Genomic DNA, 23,486 nt, shown 5'->3' with positions numbered 1-23,486 from the left:
TTAAAGACATCTTGTCTCATTCAAAATTGTGAAAAAGAGTCAGATAACTTTTTTTCTCGCCGCCCCCCCTCAGTCAACGATCTCTCTGTTGTCCCCAGAACTCATGTTTGGTCTTGCATTTGCTATTCAGCTTTTATTTTCCTAGGCTGCACTTGAATCACACATTTGCAAGGAGAGGAAAAAACACATTCAAAAGGAGAAAATAAGAGTAGTTTTCATTTTTTTTTTGTTTGAAATGAATCAAATGCCTTATCAAAAGCCCATTGAATTCCATGTGAGTTTTTCCCCTGACTTCAATGGGCTTTGGTTCTGGCTTTTAGCTCCCATGAAAGGTCCTGAACTGTCTGTGCTAGGGTGACAAGGAGGCTTGGATAGACAATTACCAGAGCTCTTCTCAGCCCGTGGCACAGCCAGGTTGCTAAGGAGACTTGGCCTTGGGATGGGCCCCAGAGCTCACCCTTTCCGGGGTTATTGTCTCCTCTCCTTGCCAAGGCACTCCAGTAGCAGCAGAGCCACTCTTTTCAGTCACAATACGCTCTACTTCGGTCTCTGGCAGCAGCAGATTCTGCCCTACATCTTCCCTCCACCGGCATGCTCGGTGAGCAGCCTCTCTTCCCGCAGTTTTCCATCCCTGAACCCCCCATGCTAGGACCGGGGTGGTGGGATTGCATCTTCTGGTCTCTCTTGGCTGTGAAACTTGGGTTTTGGCCCCTATCATCCACCTCCGTACCGCAGTGTCTTCTCCTCATATGTTTGCACCATGACATTCCTGTCTCTCTTCTCTCTGATTGCCCTCTGTGTTGGCTGCAGCTGGTCACCAAAAAAATCAGAGATAAAGCCAAAGACGGGAGAGAAATGAGGCCCTCTTGCAGGAACCACTTGTCAAGGGAACTTAAACTTCTTAAAGAGCCAGTTCTCAGGACTCCTTGTCAAGTGTGCAGGCTCCAGTAGCCACTTCCATGGTAGTTCTTCCAGTCACATCTCCCTCAATCTGTGGCAGGATGGGCTCCCACCCATCTCCAGGAGTCCTGCAGTGCTGAGAGTTTCCTGGGCAGCTCCTGCCATTGTGCCAGTATTTTTGAAACTTGGAATTTTCCAGCTTTCCTGGATTCTGTGCGCAGTTTTCTCTCTCGGAGGAAGGTATTCTGAAGTTTTAACATTAACAGGCTAAATGACAGTTTCTTCTAAGCCACTGGGCAGGTCTCTTTGTCAGTTGTCTTTTCAGATAGCAGGCCTGTTTGTGTATAGATAAGCAAGCGGAATTGCTCAAGCAATTCTAAGCAGAAAGGCTCAAGTCCTGGGCACTTTTATGGTGGTGTAAAATTTAGATGCTTGTAGTCTTGAATATAATATTCCTCATGTAAGCAATCATTTTCACTCTGCCTTTTGTAGATAATTGACTTCTCAAATGGGGATGATGTTGGTTTTGTATCTAAACTGCAAGTTGGAGAAAGCAAGATGGTCCTTGAGGTGGGATCCAGCCTTAAGTGTGTATTGTAATGTTAGACTTTGGGAAGAACCACTGTAAAAATGAAATGTAACATACGGAGACATACATAATAATTATCAGTTTGGCTCAATTACTTTCAGATCAATATACAGAAAATATTTTTCAATTTTAACAATTTTTAAACATACTTTACATTTGCTTTTAAACATCTATTACATTTCAGTTGAACCAGGAAGGTCTGTTTAAGAAAGCAGGGCATATCTATGAAAAACCTTGTAGATCTGCATGTAGTTCACTAAATAACTAATATTTATGGTAATAAAATCAGTATCTACTACTTTTTATAGTCCTTATGATATAGTGTTTAGTATGCTTGAAGAGAGCCAATCTATGGGGTGATTTTCTATATTATGGCATATGCTGTTGACTTGTTTTTGAAACATATTGTGTTAGCAGTGAGGGTGAAACACTAACATTTCAGTGGTCAAATAGTAAAGATTTATTTCCTGAGGCTCTGATTCAGTTCAATATTAATGTACAAGGGGAATATTGAAATCAGTAGGGCTACAGAGCTATGAGATTGGTTGCCAACTTCTGCATATGAAATTGTTGTTAGCCCAAGTTAAATAACTAGAGATTTATATGGTCATTATAGTGATGATCCTGACTGTAATTATTAGGCTGTGTAAGGCTAATGATAAAATTAGTTTCACCAGGCTTTTAAGTTTGTTTTTTTCTTAAGGTAACTTTGACTCTTTGCTAGTCTTTACTAAAAAACAACGCAGTGTTTCCATCCAATATTAGTGTAGCCAGTTGTTTGAGCGATGATATCTGCTTACAGACATAAGGCTTGTATTTTAAATGCGGAATAGTGACATGAAATTTATGAATATGGTTTTGACAGTACTTATGCCTAAGAAGAGTCCGTAAGTGTGTGTGATTTGCAGAGGAATAGGAAAGACAGGACAGCATCCTGAATTGACTATTTCCAAGAAATGATACCATACAGAATTATACATGTTCGTTTGTTTCTCCATAACTAGTTAGTTTCCCCAATACTGAGTGTATTTCTTGTGGTCCTTGGGCTCCAGGATTGTCACAAAACCCTGCTGAATTTGCATCATGATGGTTATGTTGTTCTGTGCTGTTTGCCTGCGTGGGCATAGGAATACTCCCTTCTGCTGAAGCGGGGGTGTTGATGAACATTAATCATTACTCCATATGTCAGAGGCAACTAAAGTTTGGTTTTAACACATTTACCTTTAGAGAAGCAATTTAATGAGTGTCTTACCTATACATATGCACGCAATTTAATTTTTTTTTAAAGGAATTTGGGACGAAGAATGTAAGAACTTTGTTTTTACTTCTCTGCTTTGCCCCTTCTTTTCTGGTAGAGGAAATGTTTGACAGTCATCAATAAAAGACTAAATCATTGATGGCTATCGGGATAAACTAAACACATTTTGTGTGTTGATGCTGGCATAGTAGGAACTGTTCCAAGATGTTTCAGGCCTCATTCTCTGGTTTGTTTAAGGGCAGAGAATAAGGTCACAAAGGAAATCAAACCCTGATGTGGAGAAATGAAACATGAGGCCTACTGACTTCTAAAAAACATTTTAAATAACATTCTCTAAGGTTTCATTTTATACTGAAGGCAGCTGTAATAAGTTTTGGAAGATGGTGTAAGGTTTCTATTAAAGAGAGCTTTTTGCTTGCTGGTTTTATACCCAAGAAGGAGTGAGGGAGATGGAATTAGAGCTTATTTAGTATAAAGTGAAAAACTGAAAGTTCTCTCCAGAACTGTAAAATAGTAATTCATATGTTCTAATGTAATTTACAAATTTAAAAATATTAAACTGTTCCTACATCTTTGAAAATTACACACATAGCCATGGAATAATTTAATAAGTGCAACACAAATGCACTTTTGCCACAATAAGACAAGACCGCTGCTTTGCAGTATGCTGCCAGCGTAGCTGCAGTGAGTAAATTCCCAGTAGATGTTCGCCGCATGCCAAATATATTGGACTGTATAAAAGATCCCATTGTTCTATGGGCATCATTATTTGCTATTACACTCGCAATGTTTGCTTGTGAAACAGTTTATTGGAAACTAGTATGTTCAAGAAGGAATGCTTGACTTGAAATCCAGTTGATTTGGCTCGTAATGTTAAAGCTTTGACAGTGCACAACTTCTAAAAAAACAAATATTTAGGTCTGCTGTACCTTTGAAAGAATTCCCAGAGCAGGGGAGAATGGATGGCTCAGGCTGGCGATGGGCAATGGGCTTTTCACTTCTAATTCGCATGTTGAAAGTATATATAAGTCAGTATTAACTTTACATTCTTACAAAAAGAAATGGACAGAGTTAAGTTTGCATGAAGAAGGTGGTGAGTTCCCAGCTAGGCTGATGAAGTGGCAGCTCTCTGAAGGTTTTCTGGGGAGGGTGGTATTGTCCATAGTGCTCACTGGATAATGAAGAAATTTGGCAACCAGGATTGTAATTTTGAGGACTATTCTCTTATGTGATGTTTGAATGAAAAGTTTTTACACTTTGCCTGCTTGCCTGTTCCAGCAAAAGCAGGCTGTTGGTGGCCCTGGAGGCTGGGGAGCTGGGCTTGTGCCCTGCCCACCACCCAGATTTTAGCAGCTTTTAGATCAGGCCTAGTAAGGGTGGTGGAAAGCTGCCTCACTGTCATAGCTGAGGGCAAGGCTCCCATCGATGCTTTGCCCAAAGGCTATGTATGTCGCATCCACAGAATTGGGCTGGGAACACTGGCTGTAGTGGCTCTCCAGGTACCCAGGCGATACAGGGTGCACTCGGTGTGTCCAGCGATGTAAGCTTGACCAGGAACATCCAATAAATGCTTAAGCAAGTCCATAGATTAGAAGCTCTATTGGGTCATGTTAAATGCACTGCAGTTTTCCAGAGAACTCTGTATTTCTCTCTGTCCTGCTCAGAATAACAAAGAACTGGTATTTCTGCTGCTGTGGCTAGGTAAAGTGGAGAGCAGCTGTCGGTAGTACTGGTCAGAGTGTTTTGAAAAGTCGAGCTGTCTGATATGCGCGTCCTGCATGAGGAGTTTAAGTGCTGAGGCCTTTGCTGCTAGTTCTGAGAAATTCCCTTTGGTTTATTTTAACACATTAATCAGTTTTAAAAATTAATCAATAAACTTTCTTCCTAAGTTGTGGAAGTTTAGTCCAATTAGAATGTTTCAAAGCTCAGAGATACTTATTACAAGAGCTTAAAAAAAAAAATTAAATTTTACTTAATTCTTGTTGGGTTGAAGTATGAAAAATGCTTAAAGTTTTTAAGCAAGGTTTTTCCCCTCCCCCAAATAGCTATCCTTTATATTACAAGTATAGTGCTCAAGTGATCTCCTTTGAACTGTAGTTTTTGTTTTATGTTTTGGCTGCAGTTATTTTGGAGGAGTCAGCCAACAGGCTTACAGGGCTTTTTGGCTCGAGTTCACTTACAGTTTTCTTGGCAGCTCTGCCTATTTATGCATCTTTATTTCTCTCTCTCTCTCTCTCTCTCTCTCTCTCCTTCTCACTCCCCCTCCCGACCCAAACAGAGCGATCACCGCACAGGCCCATCCTCCAAGCTGGCCTTCCAGCAAATGCCTCTGCAGTTGTCGGAGGTGATGTCGAGTTTGTATGCAAAGTCTACAGTGATGCTCAACCTCATATTCAGTGGATAAAACATGTAGAGAAGAATGGCAGTAAATATGGACCAGATGGACTGCCGTATCTTCAGGTTTTAAAGGTGAGGCTTTACAGATGCCAGCGATGGTGACGACTTCTTTACAGCATTGAATTTATTTGATGTAAATCCAAGAATTTTGAGAACTGAACTTCTTTTGAAAATTGAAGTGTTTGTTACAAACGAAATAATGAGTTAGATAAACATTTGATTGTCTGAATGCTAATTGCACAGCTTTTAGACACTGTTTTGCTCTTTTTTACTTCCGTGAAGTCTTTTATCTCTGAATGTTTCAGGTGTGACTTATTCCGAAAAAAATGAAAACCCTCTTAAAGAACATCATTGACATTTATGTATGGGTAGCACGCATCCAAAACATACCTGGGACAATCTACTCCATTTCCTTCATGTTTCATCAGCCTCTTTATTTCAAAGTAATGTGACACCTGCTGCCAAAGCTTGTTGGCAGGGTTGGGTTTTCTGGATGCTCAGCCTGCAGAGACGTCCATTTTTTGCTGGCGTATCAGAGGTGTCATTCCTGCCAGCAGGCGTTCTGAGCAAGCCTGACCAAGGAAACTCCAAAGTTTTCCAAGCTGGGTGGCGTTGCCAAAACTCAGCACGTTGGCAGGCGGGACAGCCGGCTCTATACCACCTTGTTCCATGCAGCTGGTGTACCAGCCCAGGTGCTTCCCTCCCCCACCACTGTTTTTTCACTGCTTGTTTGATGCTTTGGATTTTAAAAAAAACAACCAAACAAAAAACCACCACAACAAAAAAACCCCAAACAAAACCCTGAACCCTCAATGTTTTGACGCTGGTACCTGTATGAAGTGGAAGGCGTATTCTTATGATGTGTTGGTGGTGGGACCATAGACAGATTGGTGTCCGTTTTGGGCAGCAGTGACATTGTTCTCCTGTGTTATTGGTCTATTCTAGCATTCGGGGATAAATAGTTCCAATGCTGAAGTGCTGACACTGTACAATGTGACAGAGGCGGACGCTGGAGAATATATTTGTAAGGTCTCCAATTATATAGGGGAGGCCAACCAGTCTGCCTGGCTCTCTGTTCTGCCAAGTATACAAGGTAACAATGTTTTTTAAAGCAAGCTGGATGTAGAAGCTGGAAAAAATGGTGCTTTGGGAGACTGCAGGCAGCTTGTAGGATAACTCTTTGGCCTTGTGGTATATGTGTAATCCTCCTTTGGTGATGCAACTGGTATTGCACCAGCAGCCATGGAAAAATTCCCACAATATTCTGTGTGTACCATAAGCACTGGTTTCTGATGCTGATCTTATTCTCTCATGTTCGGTGTCTGTGTGTTTACGTCCAGTTTGGTTGTTAATTCTGCATACTTTGCTGTTCACATACAAGGTACTCGCTGAATAATGTAATTACCATCTAATTAGTATGTATTTATATATATACATGTGTGTATATATATGAAATGTTCACATAGGTACCCACTGAAGCATAAGTCAGGTCAGTTTAGTCACTTAAACTTCCCACGTCACCTGTAACTGTGCAGGGTGGGAGGGTTTTCCCATTGTTATTCACCTGCTCTTAACTGAGTAATAACCCTTCAATAGCAATAAAGACTGGTAACAATGTAACTACAACTCACGACTAAATTTAAAATGGTCTGGTAAAAAAATGTGTTATTCTCTCATAATGTATTTCAAAGTAACATTTTTGAATGGAACAGAGACAAAAAGCAGCAAACAATAATTTCTCTAAATCTCCACCACAGAGACCTTGACGCTGATGCCCTGCTGTGCCCAGCTTGGGGCAGCTGGAAATTTCTAGGTCTAAGATGTACTCTGTATGAGTTTGGATAATTGGTGATGCATTGATTGGTTTGGTGCATAATGACTTGTCAAGCCAGAGATTTGGCAAGTCTCGAAGGAGACCAGGAAAAAAAAAATTCCAGAATTCTTCCTTTTTCAGTCTTTAAGATTTAGAAAAATATATTTTATTTCCATCTTCTGGTTCTTGAGCCTTTGGGGTCCAGTTTTTCTCTGCATCTCTGAGAGCCACAACTGATCTTTTCTGAACAAGAGCTGAGATACCTTCCACTGTGCTTCTAAGCAAACCAACAAATATTACCAGACTTCAATTTAAAACAAGATTTGGCAACACTGCACAAGGTACAATATTAAGTGTAGGGCAGTGGATGATGCAAGGACCATACACTGCTTGAGAGAGCTACTAAGTTGTGTCTTTTGGAGCAGAATTTGCCCTTTTGTTTTTTTTTTCCCCCAAATCATTTCAGAGTACATTTTTATAGTAAATTCTTTCCTCTGAAACAGGTAACTACATGTGAAGGAACCAGCATTCTGTCCTACTTTGTTTTCCCTTTGTTTTTCTTTCAACTTTCTTTTATTCAAAAAGAAGGAGAAAAAAAAACTTTGTGGGTTAATTTTTCCATGTCATTTGATTGCATGCATGTTTAGGTGGTGAGTTTAGGTCTGGTGAAGGGTGTTGATTACTTTCTGAGGTGAGCTGGGACCTGTTGGTAAACGCCTTTCGGATGAGGGATTGTGGATGGGGAAGGAGCTTTGCATCTCTGCACCTCTGCCTTTACAAAGTGCAAAGCCCCGTGGCTCCATCTCCCTATCCACAAGAATTCTCTCAATGTCTAGCTTTTTCTCTTGCTTCCCTCTTTTGTTTTTTTTCTAGGCTGCCGGTGTTAACACCACGGACAAAGAAATTGAGGTTCTCTATATACGGAATGTAACTTTTGAGGATGCTGGGGAATATACATGCTTGGCGGGTAATTCTATTGGGATATCCTTTCACACTGCATGGTTGACAGTTCTGCCAGGTATACACTGCTCTCTTTCTGTGGTTTTTCCTCTTTTTTTTTTTTTTTTTTTTTGCCTTGTTGATTGCTGCAGAATTAGCACGGCTTCTGTCTCAGAAAATTACTTTTACAATGATTGATTTTTTTTTTTTTCCTTTTAAACACAGTTGTCTCAAGCCAGTGAATTGTTTTGTCACATATTTGCAACTCCAAAAACCCAACAACAACAAAAAGGGATGGGTGGGGAATGGCTATTGCTCTTAATTGCAATATTTTTACATCTGTTAAATGTTCATCAGAAATGCTAAGGAACTGACTTCCTTAGCACTTCAGTGAGATAACCGAAAATCAGCACAGAAATCATTGTAAAATTTTTCAAAAGGAGGAAATCCAAAGTTTCTTATGAAGCTTTGGGGGTAATTTGGCCACAGTTGTGTACTGGTTCATTAAAATATCTGAGTTATTCAGTGTGCTTAAATTCACTTTTACCTATCATCCAAATCTCTTATGGAAATTCTAATTGTAATGCCAATGGATCGTGTACAGAAGCAGTGCCTTCCATATCTTGGGAATCGGCTCCATGCATCTTTAAACATTGCATGCTCTAAGAAAACAAGTAGTCATTTGCTTTTACTGCAAAGCATGTCTTGCGCTTCTGGGGTTGATGGTGTTTCTGTCCTTAAAAGAAACAAACATCAATGTGCTTTATTGTCTGAAAATTGTTATTAGCTGTTAGAAGATGTAACTGTGGCTGGTTTTGACACTAGTCAAATTTTCTCATTTATAACTGTTGGCAGCTGCCTTAGGAGTTCCTTTGAAAAAACATGAACCTCCTGAGGTTTGCTGGGTCATCTTGTGCTTGCCATTTATTAATTGTTAATCCTAAGTAAAAGGTACAAAACCTGCATGTGCATATTGCTGAGGTTCATATTACAGGAGTGAAATGTTCCCACTTTATGCAGATAATTTCTTATTCTTTACTAAAATATATTGAACATGGCGACTTTATTACGTCTCACTCTTATGTGAACACCAAGCCTGCATGGTCTGTCACCAAGCAGGCAAAGCAGTACTTGTGTAGAGCTTGCTTCTGCTAGCAGTGTTTGCGTTTTGCAGTGCTTGAACAGGACTTTTAACCATTTTTCTTTGGTTTTCTGAACTATTTTTATAAGCCTAGAGTGAGGCACAAGAAAATTTCAGCTTGAACATGCATTGCTTGCGGAGTGACCGCTGATTGCTGTGGAATGCTGTTTATCCGGGGGATGAATCCCAGATAAGGGATTAGGGACAGTGTTTGCACATATAACTGTCTTGAAGATAATTTCAAAACGGTTTCAATCAGAGCAACAGCTATGTAGAACCACTCCCACTAAAATCTAATCTCATAGACTGGTAATCACTGGTGAGGTTACTTGAAATATGCGGTCCTCACAAAAGACGACTCATTAATTAGCGTATTGCTAGCAATTCAGCTTTCGCTTCTGCTATGCTTTTTAATTTGACACTGAGCTCTTCAAAGGACCTCAGGAGAGTTTGGCATATGGCATGAACTGCAGTGAGTTGTGCAGCTGTGTCCTCGAAACACTCTTGAAAACCCTAACTTGAGTTTAGAAACATGATGAGGGACTGATTCATCCTGCCTTCCCTCTGTATTTTGAGATCCCAGTGAAAATTTTAGATTAACAGGCAATGCAGGCTCAAGCCCAAATGTCTATTTGTGATTTAGACACTTTTCTTTTAGGCTAGCTGTTACAATATTTTATCTTTAGATGTGTCTTTATGTGGTTAAAAAGAATTACAGTGCTTTTGAAGTTTGACTTGAGCAACAAAATGAACCTGAGCCTAGTTTGAACACCTCAGTTTTTTCCTTTTCCCGTAAAATTATGCTTGATTATCCAGTGTTTCAATGTATCTACCTATCTAGGCAGACATGTATCCGTCTGTATACATATGCATACATGCACAAGCTCACACCCAATGGCAAACTGAGAAGTCAAAGCAGTGATCTAGAAAGAGGAATTACTCTCAGATTGCAAGATGGCCTAAACGTTCACAGTATTCTGTATGCCTCATAGTCACTTCCAGAATTGCTGATATTTTACCATTTCAAGTTGTTCCAAGCACTGTACTGAACTATGTTTGTACCGTGTGCTAACTCTGTGGCATGATTGTTCCCTCCTAAAAACTTCCAATCCAGCTCCTGAAAAAGAAAAAGAATATACGACATCTCCAGACTACCTGGAAATAGCAATTTACTGCATAGGGGTCTTCTTAATTGCCTGCATGGTGCTGACAGTCATCCTGTGTCGCATGAAGAACACCACCAAGAAGCCCGATTTCAGCAGCCAGCCCGCTGTCCATAAGCTGACAAAGCGAATCCCTCTGCGCAGACAGGTAACAGAAAGTAGATAAAGAGTTTAAAAAACTTTTACCAAACTACTAAGCCAGCACATCCTTCTGATGAAAGCTTTGGAAAGGGGAATAAATAAGCATCGTACCAAATTGCGGTAGGGGTGTGATTTAGTCTGCACCCAGGAGACTGGCATGGGAAGAGAGTACATCTTAACACAGCGGTGTGTGTCTCAAGGCAAAGAAATCAGGGCAGGGATGTTAGAGGAGAAATGTAGAAAAAGGAATATGTTCTGTATTAGTAGTCTATTGACGGAAAAAATGTATTTAAAGTGTTTTGGGGCCTGCTCCCACAGCTCATTGAAGTTGATAGAAAAGTTTTTACTGACTTAATGGACTTTGGAACAGAATCCTATTTAATTGTGTATTTATAATGTTTCTAAGGTGACTATTATTGTAGTAACTAGGTACCAGATGCAGAGAGGTATTTTTCAGGAAGGATTTTGAAGACTGAGGGGAGGGAATTTAATAGCCAATCATGCAGAAACCACCCCAAAATAGAAGAAAGACTGTAATAAAGTAAAAATAGGGGAGATACTATATCAGATCTCCGACAGTTTGATTAAGATACTGATGCTTTTGAGCGAGGAACAAAAGCAAATGTCAGATTTAAAATGCACACAACAGCATTGAACGAATTATGTTTTACAATTGCTTGTGGCCAGCAACGAGCGTTTCTGAAGAGGGCAATACCACGAGCACCAAACCAGTTAAACAAGTAACAGGACTTTGGCTTTGTCACAGGCCATCACTTGCCAAAACAGCCTCTATTGCCACATGGTGCCCTCTCCTGAAAGACTCATTTCTTTTGAAGCTGGAGTTTAATATGTTTTGATTTTCTTGCTGTAGGTCTTCAGAATAGACCTGTGAACCCACCAAATCTGCACCCAGGTTTCAGCCCTGAGAGGTGGACAGGTGTTGGCATCTGAGGCAGTGGTTCCCCTCATTATTCAGAAAAGGGACCATCCGTGGGGGTTGGATCCAGGCTCTTGTCAGGGGGTTTGGATATGAGGGTTTAGTTCGGGTCTGTCTGTACCATGAATAGGTTGTACAGAATTTCTGCAGATTGTTTTTACAGCCTGTCCAGAATATTATCACTGTCGGAGAAATGCATTTACATTTAAAATAGTTCTTCAGTGTGGGTAACTATTTGAAATTTAGATGCATGATCACACAGAGTTAGGGTGCAGCTTGGTCTTGGGATTTTGAACAGCATTACTTTTTTCTGAACCCTTGTTTCATGGTTTCTGAATCTCCTTGGTTAAAAATACTTCAGAATAGTAATGCTTTAGGTATCTTCCTCTAAAGTCTAGTATTTTACAAAAACTTGAGGTGGGGGACATGAACTTTGTCCGATCTGAAAAATATTTGGTTTGTTTTATGAGCAAAAATGCTAACTCTTGTGTTTTCTGACTTTCTTTGCCACTTTTTGGTTTTTTGTAATTTTATGGTTTTACTCATTTACTTGGAAATCACTGGGAAGAAGAGGGACTTCAGACTCTGAGCATATTGGAAAGTGTGATGAGAAGCCCTCAGCGCAATTTCGCACCTCTATGGCTAAAAGTCTGTAGCTTTCTGGACAAAGAAGGCTTTTCCAATGTTGTATACTTAACCAGAGAGAAATACATATCAGCTGCTTACATAAAACACATTTATTAGATTTCTGCCTGAATATAAAAGCATCATAATGACTCAGAGATAAGTTGATGGCCTAAAAAATACCTAGGGTTTGGTGTGAGCTCAGCTGTGTCAGTTGGACATGGTTCCTCAAGGGGAGAGTGTTATTTCATTGTGTGTGACAGCAGTGCCAACCACTGCCCTCAGTTTAGTTATTTATTATTAAATGATGCAATATGGACCTCCTCCAAAGCTATTGTTTTCACAGAGAAAAAAATCTCTGTTTTAAAACATGCTTGTCAGGGTTTTGTTGGTTTATTTTAGTGTTCTATACTTTCTTCACAAAAACAGCATTTTGCTTTTAAAAGTGGGAATAATTTTTTGAAAATGGTATATATTTGAAAGTGCAAATCCTATTGCAACCCATAAGCAAAAATTCTACTCCTCTCAATTCTCCTGAGTACTTTCTTATTAACAGGAGTTTCTCATTGAAGGGCTCTCTGCTTTAATATTTTCATAGAGGAAAATGTAACTACTGTAAGTGTTAAACCTGTATTTCTGTTTTGATGATTTCACTAACTGTTTGGATTAGCTTGCAGAGGCAGGATGAGACAAGCAGTCCCTGAAGACTTGCTCATCGGCAGTGAAGATTCCTTATTTTTCAGTTAGCATCTCCTTGGTCTCTAAGGCCACAGCAGTTGTTTCATTTCTGCAGCTTTTAAAGCTGGTTTTGGTTTTCAGAATTGTTGTCACAAATCAAGTATTAAAAAAATAATCCAGGAGGTGTTTTATTCAATGGGTATGTGTTTCTGGATTATTATGTTGTACCACCAGGCTGACTTTCTTGTTTCAGTTTATTTGTATTTCAGAGGATTGTATTTAAAGCCTGGTGGGGTTTTGTCATTAGACCTTTATTTATGTATTGATCACAGAAGGTTCTCCCTTGCCTTTGTGCTGTGCTTTGTGTAGGAGGAATAGACAGTGGCCAGGTTGTTGAGAGAATGGGTGAGAACGAACAGGGGAGATGATCGTGGCAGGTAGACTCTGAGCTGGGCAGAGATCCGGGGCTGGGTGATGGGATTTGTTGGAATTCCAGAGAAATGAGGCCGTAGATTGGGGAATTCTTGATATTGTTTTCAAAGCTCTCTGCTGCTGGATCAAGCTCCCTAAGGATCTGGATATGAAAATAATCCTGGCTCATGAAGAGGCATTTACATGACTGTGATGCCATCTTGTCTAACTGGGATAAGAGTCTTGCTGAGTAACATATGGTTTGGTTTGCAGGCCTGGATTCTCATACACTATGTAGTCTGAGCTACTACAGGATTTTATCATTCCCCACATGCAGGCGTTTTTTTCCTGCCAAAATGCGGTTCTTTTCACATTCATAGGAAGGGTCATGATGAAGTCAGGAATTATCAGTTCCCTCCCTCTACAATCCTCAGCATCCCTAGGATCTGGTAGTCAGGGGAATCAGCAAGCAGTTCCTCTTCTTTATATAAAAACAGAGACCTGCAGTGCTCTGTTGGTATTAGCCATGTTCTGCGTAGAAGTACGAGTGTGTGAGAGAGTGGGAAGAAGTATTTGTGGAATTGAACATCACAAGCCAATTTCCCGCATAGGCTTTAGGTGACAGGTTCACTGAACCAATGGGTAGAGAGTAACATTGAACAGGATATACACCTATTTTGTATGCTTTTTTTTTGTGTGTGTGTGTTTAACAAATAGATTATAATTAAAACAGACAAAAAGGTAGTGCTGCTCTAGTGGTTATAGAATGTCCCATCTCTTGTGACTTGCCCAAAGTCACATACAAGTGTTTGCCATCACTAGAGCATTTCATTAGTCCTATTGCAGTTAATCTGTCAAATTTGGACCTCCTCGACTCAGGGCATATATGTATGTTTTAAATAGGGAGGATCAGCTTCTTATGCTTAGTATTTTAAATACATTCCCCTTAATTTATATCTACTGTGGTTTTTTTATTCTAATCCTTCATAAAGATACAGTAAGCACTTTTGTGATGAGCAAAGACTGGTTGGTTTAAAGTAAGACTTAACCTCACCAAGCAAAATAGGTAATTAAAAATGATGATGGCAGCTAGAACCCGAAAAAAAGAAAAGTAACCTGGGACAAGTAAAGTAACATAGTATTGAGCTGTAAAAATATAGTTCATTTTAGGGAACAGATTCTGAAATAAAATACTAATACACAGCTGTTAGTAGGATATGTTGCAAGGAATTTACCTTACTACCTATTTTAGTTTCTTGCTTTATCCTTGGATTTCCTGTACAGAAACCATTCACTTGTTTGTTATTTTGTTGTGTAAGCGTTTCAAAAGGAGTGCTTTTCATGAAGTGGTGGTGCATGTGATTTAAATTGTCGTAACATTAGGAATCCTCAGTTTCATGTAGCACATTTAACCTTGTATTGTCCTAGATCCAGTCACACAGATGGACTCTTTTTATTAATAGCTAATAGCATTACTTACTAATTGTATTTATATACATATATGCATGTGACTTCGAATTAACTTTATAGCAGGGTCTTCAAAAACACTGACAATTATAGGAAATTGCTGCATGGCTGCTAAAATCTCACAGCATGAGTGCCAAAACTGACAGATGTAGGCTTCAGGATATGGTATAAATCATCAGTGGAGGAAAACACCCTTTATAATCCATTGCAGACAATTACACACTGCTCTGCAGCTGATTTTGCCACATGGCATTAAAAGATTCCAGCAAAGATTCGTTTGTTTTAAATGATCTTCTGCTTAAAAATGCTTGTAAAGTATTATCTCAGAGCTGGTTAAATAGCGTGTTGGCCGAAGGACAAATATGTTGTTAAAATGGGGATATAATAATGCATTGGTGCATAAGGTTTGGACACAGTGCGCTTTCCTCCTTCTGAAGTGCAGATTTGGACCTAAAGATCTGTCTAAGGCCAATACTTTTCTTGCTTTTGGCTTCCTAAAAACAAAAAGGAAGCATACAAAGAATATTTTATGGTGGAGGTCCACCTTCCTGTTGAGGTTAACATATACCACAACAATCCTTCCACTGTTCTGCCCAAGTCAAGCTGACTTCTGCCTTCCTCACACTCAAAATACCTCCTTAGTGTAGTGTCATCACTAAAACGGGCATCACCAACACAGTGAGTAGGCCTTGAAGATGTCTAACTCACCTAAAACAGGTGCCCTTCCTTGTTTCTCTGCCCTGGCTCTGCTTTGTTCCTTTATCTCTAGGAAGCCCATGTTGGTGGGCTGGGTGGTTGCCCAAGAAGTTCATGCATTTTTGACTAGATGTCCAGCTGCTGCTTCTTGGCACCTGCTACACCTGGAGTCTGTATATTGGCCATGTACAATTACAAGCTTGCTGCAAAAACTCATATGGCCTCTGTTATGCCTGTGTCCCGTGTACCTTGAATCTTTGCATAACTGAAAGCAAAAAGAGCATCCACATACTTGAAAGCAAGTCCACAAGCTGAACTGTGGGGTTCATGGCAGGAGTGTCACTGGTTCTGGAACCTGAATGGTAAGGGGTTGGAGAGGGGTGCTGCAGGTGAAAAGGGGAAAGTAGCAAGCAGTAAAAAGGCTTTTTGTGTGCTGTTACTTAAACGTGTACATGTAGATTAAAGTTGACCATGTCTGCTGACCTTGGAGTAAGTAGGGTTTCCCTCATTGTTTTACAGTGCACTCTAAGGCCATGAAGAAAAATGCTTAAGGGATGAGTTCAAAGGTTAATTCTTTATTGTTGTAGAAAAGGTGAAAGGCTGTTTTGAAACAGAAAATCTCCAACCACAGGCCAGATTGGGTTGGCTTCATCTTTTCTGGAGCAGATTTTTATAGCCCTTGAGCTCCTGTAACTGTACTGCTCCAGTTAATCAATTAGAAGAATATTCCCTGGGAGTGCAGTCCATTTTTCTTCTCCCAGACACTGAGCAGTTCCTCTGGATTTCTCATCATTCCTATCCACGTTAATGCACTTTGGTTACCTACAGCATCTCCAGCCAATCATCCAGTTATTGTGTGAAGTAAATGTGCAATTGTGTTAAAAGGGAAATTGGCAGAGTCTTTCATCTGTTTTTTTTCCTGTACATTATTACTGTTTAACTTCTGTTTGAAATGCATCACCGGAGTATTTCAGTTTATTGCAAGTTTACATTTATAGGTGTTAACCATGCTAAGACTATTGAATTGTGAGTGTAAGAGCTCATGAAAAGACGAAACTCTGTCAGAGATCTGAACAGTGTCTACTACGAATACTGTATTCATGGAAAAAAAAGACCCCAGAACGTTCTGGGCATTTCTGATACATAAAGGATATCACCTAAATTTTGCAGCTTCACTTCCATGCCTTCCTTATGTCCCATGAAAACAATGGCTATAATGGCAAAGAAAGGCAAGGAAGTAAAGGCAATCTTAATAAATAAATAAATAAGAACCAAGACTTGAATAAAGACCTTGGTAGAATGGCTGGAGGATAGCGGTGTATTTTAGAAATAAGGAGCAAGTGGTCATAGAGGATTAGTAGGTTTGCGGTCAGAGATGAGAAAATGGCACCAGCAATAACAGAAAAGTGAAGTTCAGGAGAAGTCGTTGGAGACAGAGGAGTTGCCACATGGTTCATGGAGATCTGCACATTTCTTAGCACTGAGCTAGTTCATTTCATGAAGCATCATTTTTAAACCCTAATGAAATAATGAAAATTGGCAAAAAATACATAAAAGTCAAAAGTCTAGTTCCAGCCCTGGCTCCCATGCTGGCTTGCCGTGCAGCTCCAGCAGGTGTGTTCCTTTCTGTACACTGGGCTTGGCAGCATCTCTCTTTCGGATTCTATTCAGTGCTTGCTCACAAATTTATTTAGAGCTACATAGTCTGCCTTAATAGTAGTTTTCTGTTTGTATCCCAAGTGGTCACTGTATTTATTATCCTAGAGGAATGTGTCAGGTACTTATATTTGCTGAAAGTAAATATTAACATTAGTGCTGGTGGGATGAATGAGGGGGAAAGCAGTCCACCTTTCTTTTTTGAATGGTAGCCTTATTTGCGCAGTTATACTCTCTTGTTCCACAGACACCACATCTTGCATGCAGAAGCTGGAGCTTCTGATATCAAGAAAGGACTGTCAGCTGCAAAACAGGTTACCAAGGTTAATTTTTTTATAACAATCATTAACACTTCTTCCTTATGAAACCTCTTTCCAGTCTTAATCTATGGTCTTAGAAAAATGTGTCAAGAAGCCAAACCCATTTGATGAGATGGGTTTGAGGATGTATACCTGCAAAAAGACCTCTCAAACAAAACAGGTGGTCAGAGTCATGATGAGAAGTTTGTTTGAGAGCCTTAGCCTTGTCTTGTCAAAATACATTGTGTAAAAGCATGACTTGCAAAAGCCTCTTAGCCTCATTCTGAGGAGCTCGAGTAAATCTGTGGGCTGAGACACGGTATTTGTTAATTGGACTTAATATAAGAGAGCATTAAGTTGGACTTACCAGGTGTCATAGAGACAAGAGGATTTTGTGTTCATATCACTGTGTGTCACTGATTTGCACTTCAATCCTATTGGGACCTGTTTGCTTATAATTGCTTTTTTAAAAATGTAGTTATAAGACCTGTGGAACAAAATTGTAGCCTGGTGACATTTTACATAAGCAACCCTGATGTCAGAGTTGACTCCAGGTGATGAGGATGAAGGTCAGGAGAGGTAGTTACTCTAATGCTCTAGGCTTCCAGCTTGGGCAGGGTCCCAATAATGCTGGCTGAGAAGCACCTCTGGTCGCCTGATGTGAGGATGGGTACCAGCAATGGCATTGTGAAACAACCTTCATCCCGCCTTAGCCACCAGATTTGGGCTTGCCAAGAATACCATGGCCTGAAGAGAGAAGGAGGAGTCATACTTAAAGGACGGGAAGACTGGCAATACAAGCATTTTTGTTTTGTGTTTGTATTCACTTGAAACTCTGAGGCAAGCAGCAGCCTGCTGTCTGCTGACAAGTTTGAGGAAAGAGCCTTGTAGAAGATACACCATTCACAGCAAAACAAGTTTCGTTGCATGGATGGAATAGCTGCCTCCTTTTTCAAAGCAGATATCATTAATTACCTTTGCTCTAAGGAAAACGTTGAGGCTGATGAGAAATACTCCAAAGTTAACTACATTTCGAAGCACTAGATGTTAAATTCTTTTTAGGAGCTCTTCTCCACGTTGCCTGCAGAATCTTTAATTAATAATGCAGTTAACTGAAAACTTAAGTATCCCCCAATTATTGTGATAACTTTTTGATGCTTTCAATATTGAATTTTTAGAAAATACAGAAACATAGAATTGTTTATGTTGGAAAAGATCATCAACTCCAACCGTAAACCAAACACTGCCAGTTCACCACTAAACTGTGTCCCTAAGCACCGCATCTATGCATCTTTTAATTACCTCCAGGGATGGTGACTCCACCGCTTCCCTGGGCAGCCTGTTCCATTGCTAGATAACCCTTTCAGTGAAGAAATTTTTCCCAATATCCAATCTAAACCTCCCTTGGTGCAACTTGAGGCCATTTCCTCTTGTCTTATCACTTTTTACTTGGGAAGAGAGACCGACACCCACCTCACTACAGCCTCCTTTCAGGCAGTTGCAGAGAGCGAGAAGGGTTCCCCTCAGCCTCCTCTTCTCCAGGCTCAACCCCCCCAGCTCCCTCAGCTGCTCCCCAGCACACTTGTGCTCCAGACCCTGCCCCAGCCCCACTGCCCTTCTCTGGACACGCTCCAGCACCTCAAGGGCCTTCTTGTCCCGAGGAGCCCAAACCTGAGCGCAGCATTCGAGGTGGGGCCTCCCCAGGGCCGAGCACAGGGGCCCCATCCCTGCCCAGCTCCTGCTGGCCACACCAGTGCTGACACAAGCCCGGGTGCTGGTGGCCTCCTTGGCCACCTGGGCACTGCTGGCTCATGCCCAGCCGGCTGTCAGCCAGCACCCCCAGGGCCTTCTCCGCTGGGCACTTTCCAGCCACTCTGCCCCAAAGCTGGAGTGTTGCCTGGGGTTGTGACCCAAGGGCATGAGCCAGTGTGAGAAAACCCAACATTTCCTGCACCGTAACATGCATTTATCCTTGATCATTGGCACTGATGAAAAATACGTGAGCCTTCACAAAAATACCATTTTTTAAATTAAAATATTAAAAATTTAAATTTAATAGTAACATCAAAAATTTGTAAATTTTATGCTGATTTGGGAAAAGAAATGGTGACATGGACAACTAGAAGTGAGTAGTAGAAGGGAGAGATTGGTAATCTCTGCTCATGGTATAAGCTGCCCACTTAGGTATCTGAGCGTGGCAATGTAAATACTCTCTGTTGATGAACAAATTATTAATTTGATAAACAAAAAGAGAGAAAAATTTATTTAATTTATCTCCTGAATGAAGGTATTAAAAACTTACAGGGTTTTCAACCTATGGGACAGACTTACAGCTTTGGCAGCAGTTAAAGTCAATATTGTGCTTCAAGGGAGGGTGAATGGGTGAGAATAGTGCACTAGAAACAAGACTGTAGGTTCAGCCACCTTTTCCTAATATCACTGCTCTGAGCTGGCATGGTTATCAGGTACTGCTGTTTTTCAGATATTGGGTCAAGATTACATCTCCGCCTTTTTTTTTTTTTTTTTTTTTCCTTTTGCATCTTGTATTGCAACAACAGGTGTCAGCCGACTCGAGCTCCTCCATGAATTCCAACACACCTCTGGTGAGGATAACTACTCGGCTCTCCTCTACTGCAGATGCCCCCATGCTGGCAGGAGTCTCGGAATATGAATTGCCAGAAGACCCAAAATGGGAGTTTCCCAGAGATAAGTATGTAGTGTGTTTCTCTTAACACTACCTACATATGTCTGAAAAAAATGACAGTGTGAGAGGAAACGTCTTTCCCAGTGTCAACCAGGGTTTTGTTAGTTAAAACAAAATCTCAGTTACATGAATCTCTTCCTCTGAAGAAGATCGTATTCAATTATCTGGAATCAGTCTTTTTTTAAATGGAAGCTGAATTTTCTCTGCTTGTCGCTCTGATTTTATTTTCAGATTTCTGGTAAGTTTTCAGATACCCTACTGAAATGTAACTCCTTACAAAAGGATTGAATCTGAAATGTTATTTCAAAAATATATATATAATATAGACTGGGAAAGATGTCCACATACAAGCATTGTTGAAGGGCAGTTGAGATTTCCCCAAGCTCTGTACATTAAACTATGCTTCTTGGTCAAACAATTAAGTTTAATATGTCAGTATTTATAAAATAGGTAATAAAATAGTGCATAGGTGATAGAGAAAGTCTAGAGTAATAGAATATTAGGCAATCTTTTCTTTCTGTCAGGACCTTCTGGGTAAGGTTCTGTTGGTTTTGTAGTAGCCTGTGTTAATGGAGGTGATGGTTTTCAATTTAGTAGGACATTTTGCATATTGTGTATGTACACACACACATGATTTCTGTGGCTTAAAAGTATTAGGTTTCAAACAGAGCATACCGAATCTTGATATATGCAAATTCATACGGCTATGTAATATTTTCTTCAAAGTCTGTCAACTAACATGTAAAATGAGCTGCTGAATAACCTAATTAAAGCTGTAACTATATTTCTTATTATAAAAAAGACATGTAAAGAGACAATATTAACACAGGTAGAACTACGATTATATATTAAAGTTAGTACTAACTTTTAAGAAGTGTCTAGGTGGCTTTGAGAAAATAACACCTTTCATTATGATCAGTTCTCTTCGAAGTTCAGTGTTGTAACTTTTGGATAGAAGAGCTGTAATTTTGAACTTTCTGACAACTATTCTGGAAATTATTTTAATGGTGTAGCTGAAAACTAGCGCAAAATGCTGTAATTGCCACCTGCAGTATTCTAGTCAATAGTGGGGGCCTGTATATGTATTTCTGTCAGTCCATACCCTGGGGGGTTACGCTAAATGCGGAAAATTTTAGAGTGCTAAACATTTAAAACCAGCATTCAGCACAAATGTAGGTGGAGCAGATTTGCAATGAAAGGAGGCTATTTAGAGGCAGTTTATTAGGTTGGGGGGCAGGAGGCATACAATGAGGGGTTTGTTACTTTAGTCCTAGCAGGGCAATAGCACATAAATTAACCAGTTTCCAATGCAAATGTTTGTCCTCTGCCAAGATCCTAAATTCAATTTTAGTTCTGGAGAAAATGCAGGATGACCTCAGCATAGCATATGCTGCCCTTCAGTCTTTGCACCTTTTTAAACTCATGTTTGCTTTAGAAACCAATCCCAAACAGCTTGAGGAATTCTCACTGAGGCAAAGACCGCATTTGACAAGGAGTCTGCGGGCTGCCCTCAGTAGGAACCACCTCTCACTTCTGCCTTGTGCCTGAGCAGATAAGCGGGGTTTTCAAACTACTTAGCCCTAGTCTAACACTCTTCTGTTGACGGTGTGACAACCTCTCCCTGTATTTCATGGGGGAAAACAGAAGTCTATGCTTGTATACAGTCCCTACATGTATCTCATCTCTGAATCCTGCTTTTGATCATGGAAAGCCAAGACCTTAGAACCCTGTTATGAAAATGCTTATTCAAATGTGGCCCCTGCACTGGATAATGTTAGCAGCATCAAACCTGCCAAGTACCCTCCCTGATTTCTGCCGTGGCACCACTTCTGGAGTTAGATGATAATTTTTGTAAGTTACAGAGCCTGAATATGGTGCTTAAGCATTTACACTGGAACTAGAAAAATTTTTCCCAGAGGCTTTGAAGTTTCTTTTTTATTTTATCCTTTTATTCTCCTGAAGTTGAGATTGGCATCTCTGTGTCTGTACGTTAGAGCTCAGCAGGTTTTGCAACCAGGTATATGTTCCACAAATTGCATTTTGTGTAGCTCAGTGAAGAAACCCATTAAAAAGCGTAGTCATTATGTTGATACTGTGATTACAGTTGAGTTTCAGTTTCCCCCAGTCTCTGCTTCCTGCTCTCTGAGCAGAGCCCGGGTCCTGCAGACAGGAGGCATCTTCTGTTACCCTCATACATGACATCTGTGGCATCAAAAAGCCCGCAGCCAAGAAACAGCCTCTGTGCTTAACCCAGCTGTGGGTAAATAAAGCATCCCGTCTCGCCCCTTAAAGGATCAAAACACTGGGGGAATGTGCGAGGATGTCAGAAGAGTTAAATTGCTGTGGCTGGAGAGGCTGTGGAGAAGAAGGCTCGTAGGGGACGCTCAGATCTGCCAAGTGATTTGTCTGGCGGAGGTGCCGCCTTTGTGCCACCGCTCGTGCAGCCAGGCAGGGAAAGCGTTGCCTCTGTGTGAGCTGCACCAGGACTTGCAGCAGAAGAGCGGAGCTGGAGGCAGTGGCAGCCGAGGCAGCTCCTGGCAGCTGTTCAAGACACGTGAGCATTGCGGGTGCCTTTGCCCGGGCTCTCACAGCAGTAACCCCTCCCAAGCCTTCTCTGGCCTTCAGCCTTCCTCCTCTCTCCCACAAGAAGGTGGCTGTCTGGCCACCTCATCAGCCACAAGAAAGAGAAATGGGTGTGATAATTACCCACAGCTGCACCTGAACATAGTGTCTACTGCCTTGCTGTCTCTGTCCTGTCTAATCCCTTCGGCCCAAGAGATATTAGGCAAATCTTCACGGCCCGCGTCCCCAAACAGAAAGCAAGCTGCCTGAGAGCATGTTTGATTTTTTCTTTCTGTTTGCATCATGCCATTGTATCACAGGAGTTAATATTTAAAACATCCCCTTGCTCTTAATACCATCCTTTACCACAAAAACTATCAGCTGCTTGAAAGTGATCACATGGCAAGACACGCAAAGAAGTTTTTCTTTCCTCTCCGTGCAGTCATCATGAAAAAGACAATGACCAGCCATGTTACAATGACAGAAAAAGCTTGCGTGTTGCTGGCTGCTCCTGAATTTCAGCCGCAGTCTGATGCTTTTTCAAAGCTCTGCCCTTCCGCACTGTGTCTCCCCGCTAGCCATCGAGTACAGCCTTTTATTACAAGGAGAGGGAGATCTTAAAAGCTGGGTTTAGGAACTGATCTGCCCATATGAGATGCTTGCTGTGTCATCCCTAAGAAAACATGCTGCAGCATGCATGAAAACCGATGCACACCGAGAGTCTCATTAGTTCCATGTGATAAATGTTTCGTGCTACAGCAAGTTGTTGAAAGCTTTTTATATTTAGTCCTGGAATTTCACTGGCTGCATCCCTTCACCAGATGCTGTGTGTTAATCTCTTGTTTACACCTCTAGGCTGACGCTGGGTAAACCCCTGGGAGAAGGTTGCTTTGGGCAAGTTGTCATGGCTGAAGCAGTGGGGATTGACAAAGACAGGCCAAAAGAAGCGGTGACTGTGGCAGTGAAGATGTTGAAAGGTAAGAAAATTGGCTGATTAGGGATCAGAATGGATGGTATGGCAGTTCTCATCCACAAAAAATTTCTTTTGTGGCATCTGAACTCTGTCATCGTGGTGGGGGTCAAAGAGCACATAGCTGACCTCAGCCTTCAG

The 23,486-nt window shown here is 40.9% G+C and overlaps 1 protein-coding gene across 15 annotated transcripts in view; it reads left to right on the top strand.

Annotated features, from left to right (window-relative positions):
* Positions 1–23,486, top strand: part of FGFR2 (fibroblast growth factor receptor 2) — an 85,244-nt gene that overhangs the window by 48,511 nt on the left and 13,247 nt on the right. For 5 of the 15 annotated variants that reach the window (XM_075107402.1, XM_075107413.1, XM_075107409.1 and 2 more), the window contains 5 exons: positions 5,026–5,216; positions 6,090–6,237; positions 10,152–10,355; positions 19,669–19,819; positions 23,231–23,352. In XM_075107402.1, coding sequence (XP_074963503.1) covers positions 5,026–5,216; positions 6,090–6,237; positions 10,152–10,355; positions 19,669–19,819; positions 23,231–23,352 — 816 coding nt within the window. Of the gene's footprint in view, positions 1–5,025; positions 5,217–6,089; positions 6,238–7,830; positions 7,976–10,151; positions 10,356–19,667; positions 19,820–23,230; positions 23,353–23,486 lie in introns of all 15 variants that reach the window. The other 10 variants (XM_075107405.1, XM_075107415.1, XM_075107411.1 and 7 more) reach the window with 4 other exon arrangements.

Source organism: Phalacrocorax aristotelis, chromosome 12, assembly GCF_949628215.1.
Source record: "Phalacrocorax aristotelis chromosome 12, bGulAri2.1, whole genome shotgun sequence".
In the NCBI taxonomy this organism is placed as follows: Eukaryota; Metazoa; Chordata; class Aves; order Suliformes; family Phalacrocoracidae; genus Phalacrocorax; species Phalacrocorax aristotelis.
This window is presented reverse-complemented; position numbering and strand designations above follow the sequence as displayed.